At 41.2% G+C, this 22,083-nt stretch overlaps 2 protein-coding genes and 1 non-coding gene across 5 annotated transcripts in view; 2 read left to right on the forward strand and 1 right to left on the reverse strand.

The window, feature by feature from the left end:
• LOC138947544 (uncharacterized) overlaps positions 1–2,926 on the reverse strand; it is a 36,154-nt gene extending 33,228 nt beyond the window's left edge. The window contains exons 1-6 of one of the 3 annotated variants that reach the window (XR_011449712.1): positions 2,590–2,926; positions 1,783–1,837; positions 1,214–1,392; positions 871–1,006; positions 529–708; positions 55–222 (exon numbers count right to left, since the gene is read on the reverse strand). Coding sequence is in view for 1 of the 3 variants with exons in the window: in XM_070319038.1 (XP_070175139.1) it covers positions 2,590–2,637 (48 nt within the window). In the remaining 2 variants the exon portion in view is untranslated. Of the gene's footprint in view, positions 1–54; positions 709–870; positions 1,007–1,213; positions 1,393–1,782; positions 1,838–2,589 lie in introns of all 3 variants that reach the window. The other 2 variants (XR_011449708.1, XM_070319038.1) reach the window with 2 other exon arrangements.
• The window catches only part of LOC138957261 (adhesion G-protein coupled receptor V1-like), a 230,200-nt gene that overhangs the window by 134,358 nt on the left and 73,759 nt on the right, over positions 1–22,083 (forward strand). Inside the window, exons 48-58 of the mRNA XM_070328430.1 lie at positions 6,623–6,764; positions 8,875–9,119; positions 10,361–10,545; positions 13,828–14,170; positions 15,410–15,556; positions 15,721–16,001; positions 16,485–16,750; positions 17,621–17,855; positions 18,298–18,502; positions 20,371–20,529; positions 20,949–21,096. Of these exons, the coding sequence (XP_070184531.1) occupies positions 6,623–6,764; positions 8,875–9,119; positions 10,361–10,545; positions 13,828–14,170; positions 15,410–15,556; positions 15,721–16,001; positions 16,485–16,750; positions 17,621–17,855; positions 18,298–18,502; positions 20,371–20,529; positions 20,949–21,096 (2,356 nt within the window). The remainder of the gene's footprint in view (positions 1–6,622; positions 6,765–8,874; positions 9,120–10,360; positions 10,546–13,827; positions 14,171–15,409; positions 15,557–15,720; positions 16,002–16,484; positions 16,751–17,620; positions 17,856–18,297; positions 18,503–20,370; positions 20,530–20,948; positions 21,097–22,083) is intronic.
• Positions 4,560–4,723, forward strand: LOC138951485 (U1 spliceosomal RNA). The gene has a single exon (XR_011451127.1). It is a non-coding gene; the product is annotated as a U1 spliceosomal RNA (small nuclear RNA).

Here is a 22,083-nt window from a genome sequence, read left to right on the forward strand (position 1 = left end):
CGGATATTTGACAATCAAAATAAATACCATGGGTTTGTATAAACAATTATTTACCTCTTTCTCCTTGTCAAGGATGTACTTCCGAAATCTTTTCATGGCCAGTGTTGTTATTTGGCCTTCAACCATGCTGATCCACTGCTTGGTGGCATGGTGGGAATCAAGGGCCATCTTTTGTTCCGCAGCGGTGCCCACTTGTGGATCCGCCAGGAAATCCTTATGTGCCTTGTACCATTGGTACATTTAATAATAATGCAAACTTTTATAGCACTATTCTAGAAAATTGTCTACTCTTAGCGCTTTACAATACATACATCGACCAAGCATACTATACACGCACAGGCAAAGAAACCGACCAAACATAACCAACAAACTATACATGCACAGGCAAAGAAAACGACCAAAACATACAATACACGCACAGGCAAAAATAACGACCAAACATAAGCAAACATACTATAACCAAACATAACCAACATACTATACGCGCGCAGACAAAGAGAACAATCAGCACATATAATTATTACTGACATTTCCTTGAAGGTAAAGGACGTGAATTTCCCTTGGCCATATATCCACATGTCCACGTTCGTTTCAAGAAGACTTGACACTTGGGGGAAAAAGGACACATACGTGACAAGGTAGTCTTTAAGCCACTCGTCACGAATCTTCATCCCCCCAGCTTTTTCTTTCAGATGCTTGTCCACGAGGCTGAAAGAAAAATGTAATATTTTATCGGCACGTTTAAGACAAAAGTAAATAATAAGAATTCAATCAAGACTGTTCACATGAATGATGATAGCAAAGTGAGTGCATGTATTGTTGTGTTGCCAGATGCCAAGACTCGAGGTTTTAAAGTAAAATGGGACTTACTACTTCACGTATCCCATGTCATTTTCCAGCATCCACTGGAAGGTCTTGCACCTGTACTGCCCGAATATCAGTCTCAGCTGTCCCAAGTATTGGACTTCGGAGGGTGTCGCAGTCCATTGGTGGCACTGCCGTTTAGCTGAAAATAAAGCAAAAGCTTTTAAAAGTTTGAAGTTTTTGTGTTGCTGTGGTTTTATTGAGAAACTTTTAAAACATTTATCATGTACTAATTATACCCAGAGCACTGTTTGTTTGGTATGCTGTCTTGGAGAAATGAGACTGCTATTTATAAGAATTAAGCTAATATATTCACACTATAAAACTGACAAAGAGCAAGCGTGCATACCTCTCTCAATGGCAGTCTCCTCTATGCATTCAGTGATTCACAATTTGGAGCAGTCGGTGGCCTCTGCATTTTTGGCCCTACTTCCTTCAATGCTTCTAGTCATCCTGCACTGCTGCCTATCAGCTGGCAGGGTGCTGTTATGGATGCTTAGGGAAGGTAGCAGCGGGTCTGTACGGTCACTGTAACATTAACAAAACCAAATACATGAATAAATAATGGAATATAGGATGAAGGTAATTAAACCAGTAGTACCAACAACAAACTTTATTCAGACATCTGTGTGAACAAGTACACACAAGTCCCCAAACATTTATTCCCAAATAAACAGTAATTGAAACACTAAGTTTTACCAAAAGAAGTACTGCACTGGGGAGGGGGGGGTCGCGGTTGAATGATGTGCCCTCCACTTCCCAGATCTTTTCCTGGTTCAGTGGTTGTGACTTGTTCTGAGTTATCATTGTATACATGTACACATGCATATAATTGTATCCGTCGTGATATGACCTTCGCGGTTAAAAACGACGTTTAACACCAAATAAAGAAAGATATAATTGTATTTATTAACATACCTCATGTCTGCATTGGATGTGTTGTCCTTCTGTCCACGTCACCGGAACACACAAACTGAGACAAAGCAAAATACATATGATATTAGCATGTATTCTTCAATCAGTTGGCTTCATTCACCCACATTTTAAGCCAAAAGAGTCGTATTTAAAGAATGTAAACAAAAAAAAACTCTCCTTTCATATTGTGTACTTTCTGGCGTTTTTCCTCTGCACATTTCAGGATCAAGAAAGAAAACCAATAATACTTGATATTTCACCTAATGTATGGCCCTACACAGTGTCTAAAAAATATCCCTCATCCTCATATAATAATCCTTCAATAAGTGCCCATAAATCCTTCAAAGAGAACATCGAATTGGTATCATTTCAATGAGTGAATAACACGATTCTGACAACATCACCAACTACTATGAATACCAGACTTAAGCTACCATGCACCCTCATGTGACAATACTTCGATAAGTGCCCATAAATCCGTCCAAAAAAACTTCGACTTAGTCGTATTTCAATCAAAACAATGAACAAAACCGAGTCAGTTGTCGAGTGAACCTGACCTCAATTCGCCAGTGTGAGAGTTAATACACACTGATCATGACGATATCAACAATTACCAGAGACTGTTGGGAAACTATCCCTCACCTAGATAGAACAATCCTTCGATTTGATTAATTGTAAGCACAAAAACCAACTGGAATGTGTTCGATTTCGAGCAGACACTTTTAAGGTCCGCCATTTTAGATAGGAATTCGACATGAATGAGAGTGAATTCACACTGATTGTGACGATATCAACAACTAAAAAGCATACCTGAGACTTTGGTTGAAAGCTATCACTCAGCTTGATGTGAATATCCATCGAATTGATTAATTCTTAAGCATTAAAACCAACTGGAATGAGTTTCATTTCTAGCAGAGTCATGGGGGTCATCAGGCGTTCCTTCGACTACCTCACAGTAGAAGTTTTCCTGCAGCTCTACAAGTCACTTGTCCGTCCTATTCTCGAATATGGCCACGCAGTCTGGCAGCCGCAACACAAGACACTTTGTCAGGAGGTGGAGCGCGTGCAACGAAGGGCAACCAAGCTTATAAGCTCGCTGAAAGACAAACCCTACAGTGAACGGCTGGCCACTTTGAAGCTACCTTGTCTAGAGCATCGCCGCAAGAGGGGGGACATGATTGAAGTCTACAAGTACCTTCATGGTTTCTACAAGACAGAGCGGCCACAGTTCTCTTTCTTCGCTGGCAGAGACACCCGAGGCAGTACCCTGAAGCTAAGCAAGCCCCGCTACAGACTCAATGTCCGAGGCAACTTCTTCAGCGAGAGGATTGTGAACACGTGGAATAGCCTGCCAGACCAGGTCGTGACGGCACCATCTGTGATTGGACGCCCACTGGAAAGATCTCCCCTCTCTGTTTGATCCTGAGTGCTACTAGTAACTAGCTAGTAACTAGGCTGATCCCACCATGCATGCCAAAGTTGCTAAAGTTTACTACGAAAACGACCACAGAAGGATGAACAGGCCTAATTGGCCTCAAACATCTAACAAGTACAAGTACAAGTACAAGTAGCAGACACTACTTTGGCAGCCATCTTGAGAGACACTCGCCATGAGTGGAAAGTAAGCTGCGTTGTGATTGGTCAGGATTCTACAAGTTGTAGAACTTGTAGAAAGATATGCAATCAGAACGCAGGGCTGAAAAAGACATTGTAAAAAAGCAAGAGCTGTCATTGGTCAGAATTCTACAACTTGTAGAAAGATAGCACTTTCTATGAGCCGACGTCTGACGATCATCACAAATGTTGATGAATCGAGTGTGTAATTTCTTGGTGAGGGGGACTGCGTTCGCGCTATCCCCTGCAAATTTCAAATCAATATCAGTAGACTACTCCTTTCATTCCAACAGCATTGATGTGAAATAGGTTTCTTCTCATGGGAATTGGGGACAAAAAGTGGCTTTCAGCATGTGAGAGTGGAATATGAAGACATGCACAACAATCACAATGCTTTAATTGCGAAACAAAGAATGGTGCCATATTTTTTTCCTAGCTTTATTATATCGGTGATGCGAAGGATCACAGCACTCATATTTTGATAGAGTTATACCAACACAATAGGCTAGCATCTGAAGTTATACATTCGTGCTCTGATATTCCAATATATCAGCGCCAAACAGAGTTCTTTAAACAATGTGGACCGCTCAGATTTCATGTCCCCTTCTTTTGGATAGCTCTTTTGAGGCTGACATGGGAGAGTACAAGTCCCAACAGTCAAGCTTTTAAACAAAAATTGTGTCCCTTTATTGTTTACTTTATTTGAAATTATCTTAGAACATAAATTAGGTTGAATTATAAAATCTCATAATGTAATTATAGAACTCTGTCCAAGAAAAGTATGTTTGAACGGATTGGATGGTGTACAGCAGCTCACCTAAATCCTGATTAACCCTTTGCATCCAAAGATCCTGACTGGATTTTACCTGTTTCTAAAAATAGCACCGGGACTACTCCTTTCTTTAAATAGATCTGTTTGAGTGTAGCTTTTTACCTGTGTAGTATTATGAAGATTAATCTATTTTCCACAGCATAATACACGAATTTAGGTTAAATGAAATCATCAACAACATATGTCATCAAATGTATGCTTATTGATATGAAAATGGATATTTTGTGTCTGTGGATATTGCTTTAAATCTAACTTTGTTGACATGAATTGGGGTACTCCAGGGAATTGTCAGATCAAGTTCTGAGTCGCGTGTTGACCAGTTCTAGTTACCATCATACTTACCTGGCACGGGAGACACCTTGATCAACAAGGGGGTACTCCTAGGCTGAGGTCTGCCCATTGCACTTCGGGTGGATTGACGCTTACGATCATCACAAATGTTGATGACTCGAGTGTGTAATTTCTTGGTGAGGGGGACTGCGTTCGCGCTATCCCCTGCAAAATTCAAATCAATATTAGTACCCCTTTCATTCCAACAGCATTGATGTGAAAAAGGTTTCTCCTCATGGGAATTGGGAAAAAAAGTGGCTTTCAGCATGTGAGAGTGGAATATGAAGACATGGCGCACAACAATGCTTTAATTGGGAAACAAAGAATGGTGCCATATTTTTTTCCTAGCTTTATTATATCGGTGATGCGAAGGATCACAACACTCATATTTTGATAGAGTTATACCAACACAATAGGCTAGTGAGAGGGACTGCGTTCACGCTGTTCCGTGCAAAATTCAAATCTATATCAATTCTCCTTCCTTCCTTCGATTTGATGTATCACGTTTTTAGCTGTTCACATTGTTATACACAATCTCCATAGCTCAACAGCACCACAGCAATAAAACTAGTATTATGCTGTAATGCCAAACGGTATATATATTTTTGGGTTTAAACCTTTTTCTCGCAGAGGACCCAATATCATCTGCTTCAGCTTCAGTATGCACATCCCTGAAACACCTGCTATACACAATGCTACCTATGATGCACACCTGTTTCCATTTCTACTTACTTCCCGCCCTTCGGCTTGCCCTCGGACACCCAAGGCATTTACAGCAGGCCATTGTATACCACCAAGCAGGATTCCTCCCTCTTGACATGTGGCGGCGTAAGTGCTGCGCAGATTACAATGTTCGAGCCAACACAGTGCAAAACTCAACAAAAGAGGAGCTACAACCGCATTACAATCATGTCCAAAACAAAAAGGCCCACTTTGGGGGGCGGAAGGGTGGTGAACCACTGTACATAAAGGGAAAGTTTGTGTGCGTGCCTGTGTGTGTTCTTAATCTAAGACAAATGTCGCCAATGTTTTTACAGAGTGACGTTAAATAAACGATTTTATCATAACTTACTTCCAACGAGCTTCATGAGCATTTGTCATTTGCAATACTGTACTTTGCTTTAAAGTGATGGAGTTACTTTCCTTTATGGAGTTATTACTTTCCTTGCCATGGGAGGAAAAAGGTTGATACATGTTTTGCTTACTGAGATCAAAATTTGGTGCTGAGTGACATAATCATGTGTATGAGTTACCTTGTAGGCTGCCTATAATGAGTTAACTTTCTCATCAGTCCCATGAGTGAGAGAGGCGTGTGAAGGTACAGTCAACCCTGTCTATAACAACCACCAAGTGACTGGTTGCCGTAGACATGCAGGTGGTCGATATGGAAAAGAATCATATAGAAGAAGAAAAACCTCATCAGGAATCTTTGTGGGTCAGGTTATAATGGTCAAGTGGTCGTAAGGGCAGGTTTCACTGTATTAGCTCATTCTCTGGACAGGCGCAGTGGCGTAGTGCCCAAGTAAAAAAGTACCACACTATGTACTATAGTATACTATAGTAAAAGTACTATGGTATACTATAGTTTACTATAGTACAAGTACTATGGTACATTGAATTGTACTATGGTATACTATAGTACATCGTGTGGTACTTTTTCAGCTGGGTGGTAAGACATCGGCCTCCTAATCGGAAGGTCGTGAGTTCGAATCCCGGCCGCGGCCGCCTGGTTGGTTAAGGGTGGAGATTTTTCTTATCTCGCAGGTCAACTTATGTGCAGACCTGCTAGTACCTTAACCCCCTTCGTGTGTACACGCAAGCACAAGACCAAGTGCGTACGGAAAAGATCCTGTAATCCATGTCAGAGTTCGGTGGGTTAATTATAGAAACATGAAAATGCACAGCATGCTTCCTCCGAAAGCGGTGTATGGTTGCCTAAATGGCGGGGTAAAAACCGTCATACACGTAAATATATCCACTCGTGCAAAAACACGAGTGTACGTGGGAGTTTCAGCCTACGAACGCAGAAGAAGAAGAAGCTCATTCTCTATTTGTCTATGTGTGCAGGTACTGACCTTTGCCCCAGGAGAGAGCCAGAAAAACATGGTCATTCAGATCATCAACGACGCCCTGCCAGAGCCAGACGAACAGTTTGAAGTTGTGCTGTCCAACCCGCAAAATGGAGCTACTCTTGGCCAGTTCGCCAGAGGTTGGTCTTTTCTGCTTCCCTGATGCAAGGTCCACTATAGATGTTATTTCAGTCTCTGTGTGTTTGTATATGACTGTGTACGTAGGTGTTAGTTGGAGTGCCTTGGAGAATGATGAGCATATGAGCTTGCGGTGATCATCCTTTATTGAGGATGAAAGTCGCTTGTTCATTTCAATGCTTGTTATTCTCTCAGGTGCCAGGAGAAAAGGTTCCGTACAACTCTCGCTTACTCTATTACACATGTCGTATGCATTAAGAGCGATTACTTCCCTTTGGTTATTTGACATCTGTTTATGCTGCACATAGGGCAAGATGTGCAGTACTTCTGCTGGTGACATGTATAGTACTGACATTAAAGTTGAATGCGTGTACTATCAAGTTTATTCAGAACATAAGCTTATTTCAGCAATATCTGTCCTTAGTATTCAAACAATTGCAAATTAAGAGTATTCCCACAGTATTGTTTCCCACTCTTTTAAATTGCAAGTGCAGGGATCACTGACAAGCTTTTAAAAACAAACAAACACACGTTATATAGGCATACGCAACAATTTGGAAAAAATGTGCGCCACTGTGACAAACGGATTTGCACATAGATGTATATTGGAGTTATGTGACGCAGGTGTACAACATTTCATGGGCCACGAACTTTGAGTAGGCACCGCACGGTGAAATATTGTCCGTACAGTGCAGTGATGTCACGTGTGAGATGTGACCAATCGGAGAAGAGTATTAACTGAGGTCGCGTTTTATAGACTGTAGGACAGGCAGAGCTTGCCAGACCATCGACAAGAGAAGACGGGTCTCTTACTGGGTAAAGTTTCTCACCGGGCGCTGGGAGGTCGGTTAGACTCGTGCCGCGGTATTGAATCGTTGGATTCAACTGCTGTGTTTACAGCATCCCGGGCCGAGAGGGGTCGCGGAGTGGGGATACGAGACGGGAGGTTCCACCCTTACGTCCCGAGCCGTGAGCTGTGGGAGCGCAGGAGGGAGTCAGCGTGAAGCGCTGTAGAACGGGGACCCCGTCCCATTCCACCACGCGAAGATAGTTTGCGTGGGTGGGGTGGATCAGTACGTACCACTGAATGTGTGAGTACGACTGGGAAAAGTAACCAGCGAGATAGCTGTGCGGAGAGACGTTCCCCAAGTAAAGGAACACGAGACGTAGAGCGTCCGTGACTTTTTTGATCTGTGTGTAACAGAAATGAATATTGACAGAAGTATTGCTTGAGACAATTATGACTTCGTGTGTGTAATGAGACAGACAGGCTCTCACGGAAAAAAGCTTGAAGTGTTCTACGTGTGTGCGCGTGAATTATAGACTGCATTAGAAAGTAACATGTGTGTATTTCTGTGCAGCTAGTTTTCTGTATGTTAACAGAAATAGAACTTCCTTGTTGAGTGAGAGTGATTTGTAGAATGAATGGGAAATAATATGTTTATGTTGTATTGATTGTTTCAATAGAGGTACACGGGCAAAGGGCTGTAACCGTGTTCTTGTCTTTGTGCCTGGTTGGAGTGTTGTGTGTGTATGTGTGAAGGATAGATAGTAAACAGAGAGAAGCACGCACAATTTCTGATAGGAGTAAACATACAGACATACACACGTAAATTCCAGCCGTAACAGCCACAGAGCAATTTTTTTATCGTGTGCAAGATTTGTTACCACTGCCAGAGATACAAAAATCACAGTACAACAGCCATGTATTTATATGTCTGAAAGCCAAGTGTATGCATTTTGACAGAGGAGAAAAAGAGGAACACTACTTTTGCCTATGCCATGTGACATGTAGCGATGGGAAGAAAACCATGTTGGTTAGTTTAGAGTGTCAAAAAATGCAAAAACAATTGTGTGCATCGCAATCCCTGTCAAGTGGCTTAACAGATTGACGCTACTGTTTCTTGAGAGGAGGGAGGGAGGAACGTTGGGCGAATGTGATTCAAGGCTTTAAATCAGTGTCTTTTAGGAGATTAACTTTTTCCTTGTTATTCCTTTAAAGGTAAATTTTAAGGCTGGGTGCAGTTTTGTTTCGTTTAGACAATGGGAGACAATGAGTTAAGCATGTCTGTGTTACTAACACTTTACTTTTATACTTACGAATCTTTGCAGCCACGGTGACCATCTTAGCAAATGACGGTTCGGCCGGTCAGGTCACTTTTGTGACACCAGCACGCGTGGAAATTGCGGAACCAAAGGGGGACAACCAGACTGGGATCAAGGCAGAGTTGTCTGTGCAGCGAGGGCCAGGGATCTATGGCAAAGTGTCTGTACCATTTGTGATCACAAACCGCTTCAACGTTCCTACCACTGATGTGTCGCCAGCAAGTGGGGTGGTTGTATTTGAAGATCGTCAGGTGAGAATGCTGATTACTGTAAGATGTAGATCAATAGATCGTAACTGATAAACTGCTAACATTCCAAATTCAACAACAACAAAAAGTCAAGAAAGGTTAGCTTATGGAATGGTTAACCGTGACGAAAGCAAACATTCTGGGATTAAACATAAACTAACTTAACCTTCCTCTTTATTTTTTTTCAATTTTTTTGGTATTCTGTCAGATGTAGAACAGCAAAAAGAATCAACTCATTATGCAAAGATTTTATTGTCCTTAACTTAAATAAGCAAAGTTGTTTAGCAGTCTCAGATTTAAGACATGAACATTACTACCCATCACAGTTGATAACAAAAAATACAGTTAGACACAAGTTAAAACCCCTGTTAAGACCTCTAGGACCCCATTTGTTTTTAAACCTAAGCTGAGGGCGGGGATGTAGCTCAGTCGGTAGCGCGCTGGATTTGTTTCCAGTTGGCCGCTGTCAGCGTGAGTTCGTCCCCACGTTCGGCGAGAGATTTATTTCTCAGAGTCAACTTTGTGTGCAGACTCTCCTCGGTGTCCGAACACCCCCGTGTGTACACGCAAGCACAAGACCAAGTGCGCACGAAAAAGATCCTGTAATCCATGTCAGAGTTCGGTGGGTTATAGAAACACGAAAATACCCAGCATGCTTCCCCCGAAAACGGCGTATGGCTGCCTAAATGGCGGGGTAAAAAACGGTCATACACGTAAAATTCCACTCGTGCAAAAAACACGAGTGTACGTGGGAGTTTCAGCCCACGAACGAAGAAGAAGAAGAAGAAGAAACCTAAGCTGCCTTCTTAGACTCTCTTCCTGATTTCTGTTTATTTTAAGACCAATTTTTCTCCACATTTTGGCAGTTTTTTCCATCCACTTCACAATTTTTCTGGGGGAAAACATCTGGGGGTAAAAAATCACTTTGGTTTTATCTTTTAGAAATCACTCCACGTGATTTTGTTTGTGGTGATGACTGGATTTGATCATTTCTGCTGCCACGTGTACTAAAAAGTTTGTAGTGATGACTGGATTTGATCATTTCTGCTGCCACGTGTACTAAAAAGTTTGTAGTGATGACTGGATTTGATCATTTCTGCTGCCACGTGTACTAAAAAGTTTTACTTTTACTTTGTTAGTACAGATATCTTTTGGTTTTTTAACTTTTAGATTTTTACTTTAATTGTTGTTGAACTTTTTGCTTGACTTTTATCATTTCACACCTTTCATGCTCTGTTCTCAAGACCACAGCGGTGATTGAAGTAACAGCCGTGGACGACGAGGACCCAGAAACGGAAGAAGAATTCCTGGTCAAGCTTCAGGCCCCAGACAATGGGGCAACTCTGGGAAACTTGACCACTGCCACAGTCATCGTCCAGCCAAGTGATTCTCCGTACGGTCTCTTTGAGATCTACCCAGCTGGCACAAGGTGGGAATTCACTGTCTGCTTGTATTTTGGACTTTCTAGAAATAGGCTTGTTATTTGTGAATAAAAAATGTAATAAGATTTGTTTGTTTGTTGGATTGATGTGTCCTTACCTATTATAGGTGGTAATGTTCTTTTGCCTTAACTTGGGTGTTGATCGGTTTTCTTGTCTTTTATTGTTTTATACTATTCTTTCACTGCCTGTACAAAATAAACATATATGGCCATATAAGAGACATATAAGAAACCTGTAAGAAACATATTAGTTTCTTATAAGCAACATATAAGTTTTATGTATGACAAGTAAAAAGCTGTGTATGTCAGTTATAGGAATACATGTATAGGTTTCTTATAAGTTTCTTATATAATAATAATAATAATGATAATAATAATAATGCATATTTATATTGTGCATGTATGAGCTCATTAGGTTTAACCCTGCTCAAATGAACCTTATATGAATCTTATGTGAGTCTTATATGAATCAGAACTTAATTAGTTTCTGCATCGAAGAATTCAGGACTTAGAACAATTAAATTTGGACCATGCTAAATTACTGGCAATACTGGCTTTCATATATGTTTAATATATAAACAGGAAGTTGATGGTTTGCCTTGAGCATTATCTCCCCCTGATTGAACGGCCATGTTGGATAGAATTCAAACTTCTTGTGACAGCAGCTCTGTGAATGTCAAGCAAGAAATCAGTGAAAGAGCAGGACTAAAATGGCAGAATTCTTACAGAAATGATTTGACTTGATGTATGAATATGTGAAGAGAATGTTTATATCATGCTGATGTTTTTGGGTGGCTGGCAGCCCAACCAACCCAACAGCTTGACAGGTTGTGTTTTTATTCAAAATCCAATTTCCCTCCATTATTGTTTTTGCTCTAGTTCTGGTTCTGCATGGTTCTGCATGTTTACCAGCACTACTTTAGTTCAAGCAACAACAAACTGTTACAGCTGTGCATAAATATTCAAGAAAATAATTTGTGGCTGTAACTTGTTTGTTGTTTGTTGCTCATAATTACAAGTTTCAAAGTTCATTGGTTTTGGAAAGGACAATTAACATGTCTTATAGTCCTCTTAAATTCTTGTGACCTGCAGTGATCTAGAGATGTTTGTGTTTGCCCTCAAACTGAACAAAAATTCAGTAAAGCTATAAATATACTGAACCAAATAAGGTATTTTTCAGTTGGATTCATTATAATTCAAAGTCAAGACAGTTTAGTTGAGTTAAGCAGGTCACTTTTGCTGTTATTGCCCTTGTAAACACAAATGTAGGTCAAGGTCGTGTGTCTAGTATGAGACCTGTAAGTGTCATATGTGACCCTCCACCACGAAATGAGTCGCATGTCACCTCGCGCGGTTCTGCGCTAGGCTTAATAAAAGTCCAGGGAGTGTCTGGTAACAGTTTGAGGGTCACCTTAGTCACAGGTTTATAACTCAAACAGTTTTCGCTCTTTTCTAAAACGGTTTTCACCACTGGATAGAGCATGAAAAACTCTTTAGAAAAATGTAAAAATATGAAAATCATGCAAAGGTGACATGCGACTCATTCCGTGGTGGAGGGTCACATATATGAGGCATATTATCCTGTAGGGTTAATTCATATAAGATTCTTATAAGTTTCATATATGAGAATTTCATATAAGAGACCTATATGTTTCATATAAGAGAATATAAGATTCATATAAGAGACCTATATGAATTCAGGTTATAGGTTTAATATATGATTCATATAAGTTTCCTATAAGAATTGACCTCATTTGCATTTAGAATACCTACCGTATTTGACGGATTACAAGACGCACCGTTTTATAAGCCGCACCCCCGACTTTTTAAAAAAAATTGGGACGAGCCACGTATAGGCCGCGTCACTATATTAGCCGCCGTCGAAAAAAATATAATCAGATCGTGTCAATCAATCAAAACAACCAGGCAAACGAAAGTACGGTATTTGGCAAAATCGGCTCCGAGAATAAACAAGTGAAACAAAGAAGAAAAGTGAAAAAGTTTAAAGAAAAATATCACACACACACAATTTGTAACCAACACACACATGTAGTCCCGCCCGGAATAAGCTTTTTTGAGATGATTTACGACTTTTGCGCACATTTCGAGCAGACGAAAACACAACATGGCGGCTCACGCTCCTCCAACTATCGCGAGACACAAAAAAACTAAATCTTGCGCGCGCGAGATCCTGATACATCCGGTGTTTCTCTGCACGCTATCTTGTCACGACGACTTGTTGACAAACAAAGATTCGCGAAAGAAAGAGAAAAGCGCCGAGTAGAGAGCTAATAAAGTACCGGTAATTGCTAATCGAGCGAAATGAAAATCCGCGGCGACTTCCATTTGGTGAATGCTATTAAGTTTAGGTAACGTTTTAGCCGCATCTTTTTATAAGCCGCAATGCGATTTTATTTTTTTTTAAAGTCGCGGCTTGTAGTCCGTCAAATACGGTACATGCCACATGTATGATTCTATCATATAAGAATCTTACATGAAATGGGGTCCAATTTCTTATAAGTTCATTTCGTACGGGAGTATGTATGTGTGTGTGTAGTAGCGGGAATGTGTGTCTGTCTGTGTATACTTCTGCAGCATGTCTGTCTGCCTATTTGTCTGAATCTATCTTTGCATGTCTGTGTATTCTTGTGCATTTTGTGTGAATGGGTCATATCGCATTTTGTCCTGAGTCTTTTTATACTGGGTACAATGGAACCCAAGGGCCCCTTCTTCCCTTTATGTAAAATTTTGCTTTTTACAAATTTTCTGTTCTTATTCTTAATTAACCTCTGTAAATATACCTCAAATTTAAGACTCCCTCTTTTTTAAGAACTTATAGATCAAACTCGTCAATTAATTTTTAAGCCTCCAAGCTGAAATGCAATACCAAAGTCCAGCCTTCGCTGAAGATTACTTGACCAAAATGTCAACAAAATTGGTTGGAAAATGAGAGTGTGACAGTGCCACCTGAACTTTCACAATAAGCCGAATATGACATCATCAAAGACATAAATAAAAAAAATGAAAAAAACATCTGGGGATATCATACCCAGGAACTCTCATGTGAAGTTTCATGAAAATCGGTTCAGTAGTTCTCTCTGAATCGCTCTACACACACAGACATACATACATATACACACACACACACACACACACACACACACACACACACACACACACACACACACACACCAGACCAGACCCTCATCTCGATTCCCGGTCAACGTTAAAACATTTAGTCAAAATGTAAAAAGAATGTCTATTTTTCAGAGTGTCCAGCCTAGACGTGGAGGAAAACGCCGGCACCATCAAACTGGATGTGGTGCGCACCAAAGGTCTCCGAGGTCGCGTCAGCGTCGACATCACCACCAAGTCCGGCACCGCCACTTTCCTCTCCAGCAGCACTAACATCGTTCTGGCAGAGCTCCAGTCCGTCCCTGCCGCCAAGATCAGTGCATGGCACGTCATCGAGACTGGGAGTGCCACCTATGTGCTGATGCTTACCTCCCTTACCACCAACGAGCAGCTACGAAGCTTGCTGCCTGCGTCGAGTCCTGTGGAGGCAGGACAGAGCGTCTTGTATCGATGGCAGGGCGAGCTGGTCTATGTTAGGGTAAGGGCTGTTTGGCATTGTAATGAGTGTTTTAATAACTAGTTGGTGTTAGCCAGCTGTGCTGTTTGACCCAGTCAGCAATCATAACAGTCTCTGTGATCACACAGAAACCAACATCCCTTTTTACATTTAGTCAAGTTTTGACTAAATGATTTAACATAGAGGGGGAATCGAGATGAGGGTCATGGTGTATGTGTGTGTGTGTGTGTGTGTGTGTGTGTGTGTGTGTGTGTGTGTGTGTGTGTGTGTAGAGCGATTCAGAGTAAACTACTGGACCGATCTTTATGAAATTTTACATGAGAGTTCCTGGGTATGATATTCCCAGACGTGTTTTTCATTTTTTGGATAAATGTCTTTGATGACGTCATATCCGGCTTTTTGTAAAAGTTGAGGCGGCACTGTCACACCCTCATTTTTCAATCAAATTGATTGAAATTTTGGCCAAGCAATCTTCGACGAAGGCCGGACTTTGGTATTGCATTTCAGCTTGGAGGCTTAAAAATTAATTAATGACTTTGGTCATTAAAAATCTGAAAATTGTAATTAAATTTATTTTTGTAGAAAACGATCCAACATTACGTTCATCTTATTCTTCATCATTTTCTGATTCCAAAAACATATAAATATGTTATATTCGGATTAAAAACAAGCTCTGAAAATTAAAAATATAAAAATTATGATTAAAATAAAATGTCCGAAATCGATTTAAAAACAATTTCATCTTATTCCTTGTCGGTTCCTGATTCCAAAAACATATAGATATGATATGTTTGGATTAAAAACATGCTCAGAAAGTTAAAACGAAGAGACGTACAGAAAAGCGTGCTATGCAGCACAGCGCAACCGCTACCGCGCTAAACAGTTTCATTCTGTGAGTTCCACAGCTTGACTAAATGTAGTAATTTCGCTTTTCACGACTTGTTGAGACAACTGTGGTAACCCACACAGATTGGGAAAAAAAGACACTGTCAGGTTTTTAAGACTTCTGATACAGGTAGGCAAGGGAAAGACAACTTTTACTCAGGATTTTAACAGATAATTTCATCAGTGCTAATTCAGGGACAGACTAAATAGCTTTACTTATGATCAAGGCAACATGATTTATGTGCTTGAACTTATTCACTGATGAAAAGATTGTATCTTGAAATTAAATATTCTCCCATGTTTGTTTTTTATGCAGGAAGATGTACAAAGTGCGCACGGTTCAGCCATCATTTTCTCCCTTTTTCACTTTTGCAGACTCTTGCAACAGATGGCGCCACTGCAGCAGCCTCGTTCAGCACGGGAGGCAAGAGCTACTTTGTCATCGCCAACAGCGGCAAGGAGGGGGCCCGAGAGGTGCAGTCCATTCTCTACAGACTGGACACCGATGGCTCAGTGGAAGTGGTCAGTTGTGCCGTTTCCTGACTTTTTTTTCATTCAATTGACTGAAAGTTTTGATGAGGGCAGAGGGGTCGATATTTGTCTCCCCAGGTGTGTGTGAGTGTGTGTGTGTGTGTGTGTGTGTGTGTTTCTCAAAAACAGATTTTTGTTATTTTGGTTGTTACCAGGTACAAGGATTAACAACCAGTGGCGCAGCAGATGTCAAACACTTTGTGGACAACAGCACGCATCACCTTGCTGTGGCCAATTCACTGGATGACAGCAGTCGCTCCGACATCAAATCTTTTGTCTACACCTGGGATTCAGCAACACAGAAGTTTGGCGTCTCACCTACGCAACAGGTGTCCACGCTCTATGCTAAGGCGGTGGAGGTGTTCACCATTAGTGATGTTGTGTACATGGTCGTGACCAACTTCTATGACAGGACATCTGGATCTTATGAAATTGAGTAAGTTGTTTGTGTTTATTTTGTTTGATTTGGGGCTGGTACAAATTTGTAGGCAAAATTGTAGACAACTGATTGTTCACCTGAAGTTTTTTTATCAGAATCTTGTTCACAGTACTACTTTTCATCATGACTTTGATCTCTAGTCTTACTACTTTTCATTGCTTACTACTTTTCATTGTTTAATACTTTCATCATTATATCTTTTCTGGCACAATATCCCTGATTTTATGTACACACACCAACACAGATGCTGACAATTACAACCATACACAAGTACACATGCATGTATGCAGAGAGATTAAGAGACAGAGGTGCGCACACACACACACACACACACACACACACACACACACACACACACTCACACACATATGTACACACACACATATGTACACACACACACAAGAACGATAACTATGGTAAGCAATTACAGGATCAGGAAGTTTGAAATGACACATATCTTCATATTTTCCGTATTTTCAGTTCCATAGTGTTCCGCAGAGGCACAGACAAATCTTTTATACAACACCAACGACTTGCGACAAAAGGTGCTGTGGATGTCACTCATTTTACCATCGGCAACACACACTTCTTGGTCGTGGCCAGTAACCGACAGGATGTCATCAGCTCACCACAAACGTCGCGACTTTATCGCTGGGACATTTCCACTCAACAGTTTCTGACACATCAAGATCTGAGCACAACCAGGGTGTCGGCGGTCAATGCTGTCACTTTGCAGGATGGGACAGGTGAGACATAGATAAGTACAAGAAATTTAAGTTGTACGCCCTCACGGAAAATTAAGCCATTAGGGGCATGTGAGACAATACATAGTACGCTGAAACCTCTATTTTTAGACCCCCATTTGAAGACTTCTGACGGGCGCAGTGGCGTGGTGGTAAGACGTTTAGCCTCCTAATCGGGAGGTCGGGAGTTCAAATCCCGGTCGCTGCCGCCTGGTGGGTTAAGAGTGGAGATTTTTCCGATCTCCCAGGTCAACTTATGTGCAGATCTGCTAGTGACTTAACCCCCTTCGTGTGTACACGCAAGCACAAGACCAAGTGCGCACGGAAAAGATCATGTAATCCATGTCGGAGTTCGGTGGGTTATGGAAACACGAAAATACCCAGCATGCCTACTCGACGAAAGCGGAGTGAGCTGACTATGCTTTCAGAGTATAGTGTGGGGAACCCAAATGGGCAAACGAGCTCACACGTAACCAGACAATTCTGGAACGCTGAAGAAGAAGAAGAAGAAGACTTCTGCCACTGATTTTCCTTTGACATAGCAGTTTTTGTTGGGCTATAATACTTTAGCTCTAAAATCTCTACCCTGTTTGACAGGCTTCGCCTCCGAAGGTGATTCTTGTGCTTCGGTCACTTGGTTACAATAGTATTGATAAATTTACATTTCTTTTAAGTTTCTTTTTAAAGGTCTTGAAGTAGAGGTACCACTGTATATGTTTTCTGCCACCACCCCGCCCTCTTTTTAAGACGCCCCCCCCCCTTACCAATTCAAGACTTCCCTCGATTTAAGATCTGATTGTCTCAGATTTGTGTAGATATTAAAATTGGGTTACACTGTATGTAAACCTGTCTCCTTCTTTCCTGCACTTTCAGTGTTGCTAGCCATAGCCAACAGTGTGGGAGCGTCGGATGTTCTGCAGTGGAACGTCTCTCAGAGTCGCTTTGTGACAGCATGGTCAGGTGACCCTTACCTTCTGCTCCAGCCAATCACCATCCAGCAGTCTACCGGAGCTTTGCATCTATTGGCCGCTGCTGATGTCATTACCAGCAATGATGGGAAGTTGTTCCAGATCGCCCGGATTACCGACCAGAGTGATTTTGTGCAAAGGTAGGAATATCATGTTTGAATGTTACCTCCTATGCCAGTGGTGAAATACTTATATGCCACCCAGTTGTGTGCTTTGTAACTGATGATACTGACGGTGGATAGGTTTCAGTTCAGTTCTACTGCTTTTCTCAGCAAAAGGCACAGTGTGGTAAGGTATTTATATTCTACCATGTTGAACTTTTTCCTTTGGAGGGGGGGGGGGGGGATTGGCGGGTAAGGGAGTCAGAATCTGTGTGTGTACGTGTGTATGTGTGTGTGTGTGTGTTTATGCATGTGTGTTCTCTTCTGCCAGCTCTCTCAGGATTATGTTCTGTCCAAGATAGTAGTTTTGCTATTTTATCTTGCTCTGCATTGCAAAGCATTTGCTAGAACCATACTATGAGTCAAGGTGAACAGTGTTTTCCAAACACTTATCAATAAGCTTTTCTTTCTTCTTTATCAGGAGCGTGACCCTGACCTTTGAACCCACCCAGACAGAGCTGCACACGATGGTAGTAGTTCTTCAGGACGACAAACCGGAGGACACAGAATCATTCACCGTCGACATTGTCAACCCTCAGGATGACGCGGAAGTGGGTCCACGGAGCTCTGTCACCATCAACATCCTCTCCAACGACAATGCTCATGGCATCATTCAGTTTGCCCCTGTACGTTTGTTGCGAGGGTATTCATTTTATTGGAGTTACATAAGCTTTGAAGTGTTATGTTTGATAAAAACATGTTATACTTTGCGCCTCAACAGTTTTTGATGATGAGTTCCTATACCGAGAGGCATAAATTCCGCAAACTGAACTTTAAAAAATCACAAAAAATTAACTCAGTGGTGAATGTTTTCAATGTTTGAATATTTTCTTTATTGGCCATTTTAGTGTTTATAAACCTTTGCTTTATTGATTTTGAATAGAACATCATGAAATGACAATTTTTCAAAAAAAGTGACTGAGTCCAAGCGCAATGATTTCGGAAAACGTTCAGTGTTCATCACGTTCAATGCTTTGGCCAGCTCTAAGCATCCCAATCGCTTGCTGTCTCTCTCCTTCATCAAGTCGTGGCATGATTGCGATATCTGATACAGCCAAACAGCCAGTTGCATTTTATAGGGCCACACACTATCTTTTTTACGTTATTGTCTCCCGTTCAGCCCATTGTCTTTATTAGCACAGTGAGCTGTGGCTGGATCAGCAATACTGCAAAGCGCACGCTGACAGCGTGAAACATTTGCTCCGACACTTAAGATGTCAACTACAAATTACAGGTTCAATCTGATTTTCGTTTGAGAGCAAAATCGTTCAATGCACTATTTGCAGAATTTATGCCTTTCAGTATTTATGTATTGTATGGTATGTTTTAGTGCATTTTTTTCTCATGGATCTCTGATCTATGGTAGAAGCAGAGTAACCATGTAGTGTATTTTAGAACAGATACGTGTCCAAATAAGGAACTGGGGGGGGGGGGGGGGGGGGGGGTATAATTAGGGCACTTTTTCCTCATAATACTCTTATGTATGATAGAAGGTACGCAACCATGTAGTGTATGTTAAATCAGATTTATGCATTTCCAAATGGGGAACTTTGATGTTTCCCGCAGTGGGGCACTGCGGTTATGAAATTAAAGGCCCCTCCTGTTTTTGGAACCGCAGGAGCTTTCTAGTTTGCTGTTAGGTAGATTTTTGGTTCCTCTTTCCTGTCATGCTCTCTTTTTCTTCATGAATTCTTTTCTTTTTTCTGCCTTCTTGCTCATTCACCTGTATTTTTTCCAAAAATCTCTTCTCTTGCCGCTTGTCTCGCGATTCATGTATAGTTTAATCTGTTAGTGTTCTGATGTAAGTCCAGCAGTAGATAGGTTAAGCCTATTTTAACATACTGGAAACTGGTAATCTTCCAGTAGGTATTAATTTAGTTTTACTAAAGCCTGCTGGGACACAAGTAATGGGTTAGTGCATTTGTAAACAGGAATCGCTTGACAAGTGGCCCCCTTCATCCCCCCCTTCCTCGTCCTGATATGGCTCTGCGTAGTCGGCTGGACGTTAAGCAACAAATAAACAAACAAACAAACTTTGATGTTTGTGTGTGTGAGTGTTACAAATTATATAAACATTTTAGAGTACTGTGTTCTGTAGATCTGTCTTTAAACACTTCAGATATGAGATAAAAATGAAAATACAGTAAGCAAGGTGCAAATGTGTATCTGTTTGAATGGGAAAAAGCAACTGCTCACAGTTTTTAGAACATTTTTCCCTTCAAACTTTTGCAATACAGTTTTTGTTTGTTTTTGTTTAAAGTAACTCTTTTCCATCTGAGCATGCCTCTGTCGGGTTTAAATGGGATGTGGAAGAGTTGCTTCCCCTGTTTTTCCTTGTCTTTCCATTGACACACTGAGGCAAGCTACACATGACATTGTAGGCTTGCCTGATTGTTTATATTGAAACAAGCTAAAGCGACTTTTCCACAACCCATACAAACTTGACAGAGTTATTTCCAAACACTGTCTATTGTTTTAATGTATCTTTGTGCAGGACTCGTTGAACGTGGTTGCCGTGGAGAAAGATGGCGGTGACAACACTGTTGTGCTGCATGTGGTGCGGGAGAAAGGCTACTTCGGCCATGTTGCGGTGCGCTGGGTGGCTACAGGCGATCACAACGGATTGCAGGATATCACGCCTCTTTCTGGAACTGTGAGAAGGATGTTTTATGGCCGTGTGTTTTTGTCTTATCATTCCAGGACTCAGGAATGTTTTATTTCAGGCCTCAGCCCACAAATAGGGTGATACACCACAACAATTAAATTGATATAACTGATATTAAAATCTTAGGTGTTTTGGCAATCTTTGTTACTGGGCCAATCCTATAGGCGTCATATCATCCCAAAACAGTTGATAGTTACTTGATGACACAAAGTAGGGATAGTGAAAAACAAACAGAAGGAAAAAATCAAAACTTGACTAAATGTAATGAACGTCCAGAATAATTGGTGTTACCACCCACTCCCCACTCCCCAAATCCTTCACCTTTTCAAACTGAATAGAAGTTTAAATCTACAGATGTTATGAACAGAAAAACCTTATCATTATTTTCATCTTACCTTTTTTTCCAGGTGGAGTTTGCTGACGGCCTGTCCGCGACAACCATTTCTCTCACCATCCGGGATGACATCATTGCAGAGTTCACCGAGGTCACTTACGTCCGACTGACTGAGATTGTGGATGATGGTTCGTCTTTGCCCTCAAGGGGCGCACAACTAGGTGAGAGAAGAATGTGTATCTGTTTTACAAGGGGCGCACAACTCGGTGAGAGAAGAATGTGTATCTGTTTCACAAGGGGCGCACAACTCGGTGAGAGAAGAATGTGTATCTGTTTCACAAGGGGCGCACAACTCGGTGAGAGAAGAATGTGTATCTGTTTCACAAGGGGCGCACAACTCGGTGAGAGAAGAATGTGTATCTGTTTCACAAGGGGCGCACAACTCGGTGAGAGAAGAATGTGTATCTGTTTCACAAGGGGCGCACAACTCGGTGAGAGAAGAATGTGTATCTGTTTCACAAGGGGCGCACAACTCGGTGAGAGAAGAATGTGTATCTGTTTCACAAGGGGCGCACAACTAGGTGAGAGAAGAATGTGTATCTGTTTTACAAGGGGAGTACAGGGGAACCCCCAGTTTAAGACCTCCGAAAGTCTGAGATAATCAGGTCTTAAAAAGGAGGGAGTCTTAAAATGGGGTTAATTTACAGAGGTTATGAACAGAAAGTCTGAGATAATCAGGTCTTAAAAAGGAGGGAGTCTTAAAATGGGGTTAATTTACAGAGGTTATGAACAGAAAGTCTGAGATAATCAGGTCTTAAAAAGGAGGGAGTCTTAAAATAGGGTTAATTTACAGAGGTTATGAACAGAGAGTCTGAGATAATCAGGTCTTAAAATGGAGGGGGTATTAAAATGGGGGTACATATACAGAGGTTATGAACAGAAAGTCTGAGATAATCAGGTCTTAAAAAGGAGGGGGTATTAAAATGGGGGTACATTTACAGAGGTTATGAACAGAAAGTCTGAGAAAACAGGGTCTTAAAAGGGAGGGAGTTTTAAATTGGGGTTAATTTACAGGGGTTATGAACAGAAAGTCTGAGATAATCAGGTCTTAAAAAGGAGGGAGTCTTAAAATGGGGTTAATTTACAGAGGTTATGAACAGAAAGTCTGAGATAATCAGGTCTTAAAAAGGAGGGAGTTTTAAAATGGG

Source organism: Littorina saxatilis, linkage group LG1 (genome assembly GCF_037325665.1).
Source record: "Littorina saxatilis isolate snail1 linkage group LG1, US_GU_Lsax_2.0, whole genome shotgun sequence".
Lineage (NCBI taxonomy): Eukaryota > Metazoa > Mollusca > Gastropoda > Littorinimorpha > Littorinidae > Littorina > Littorina saxatilis.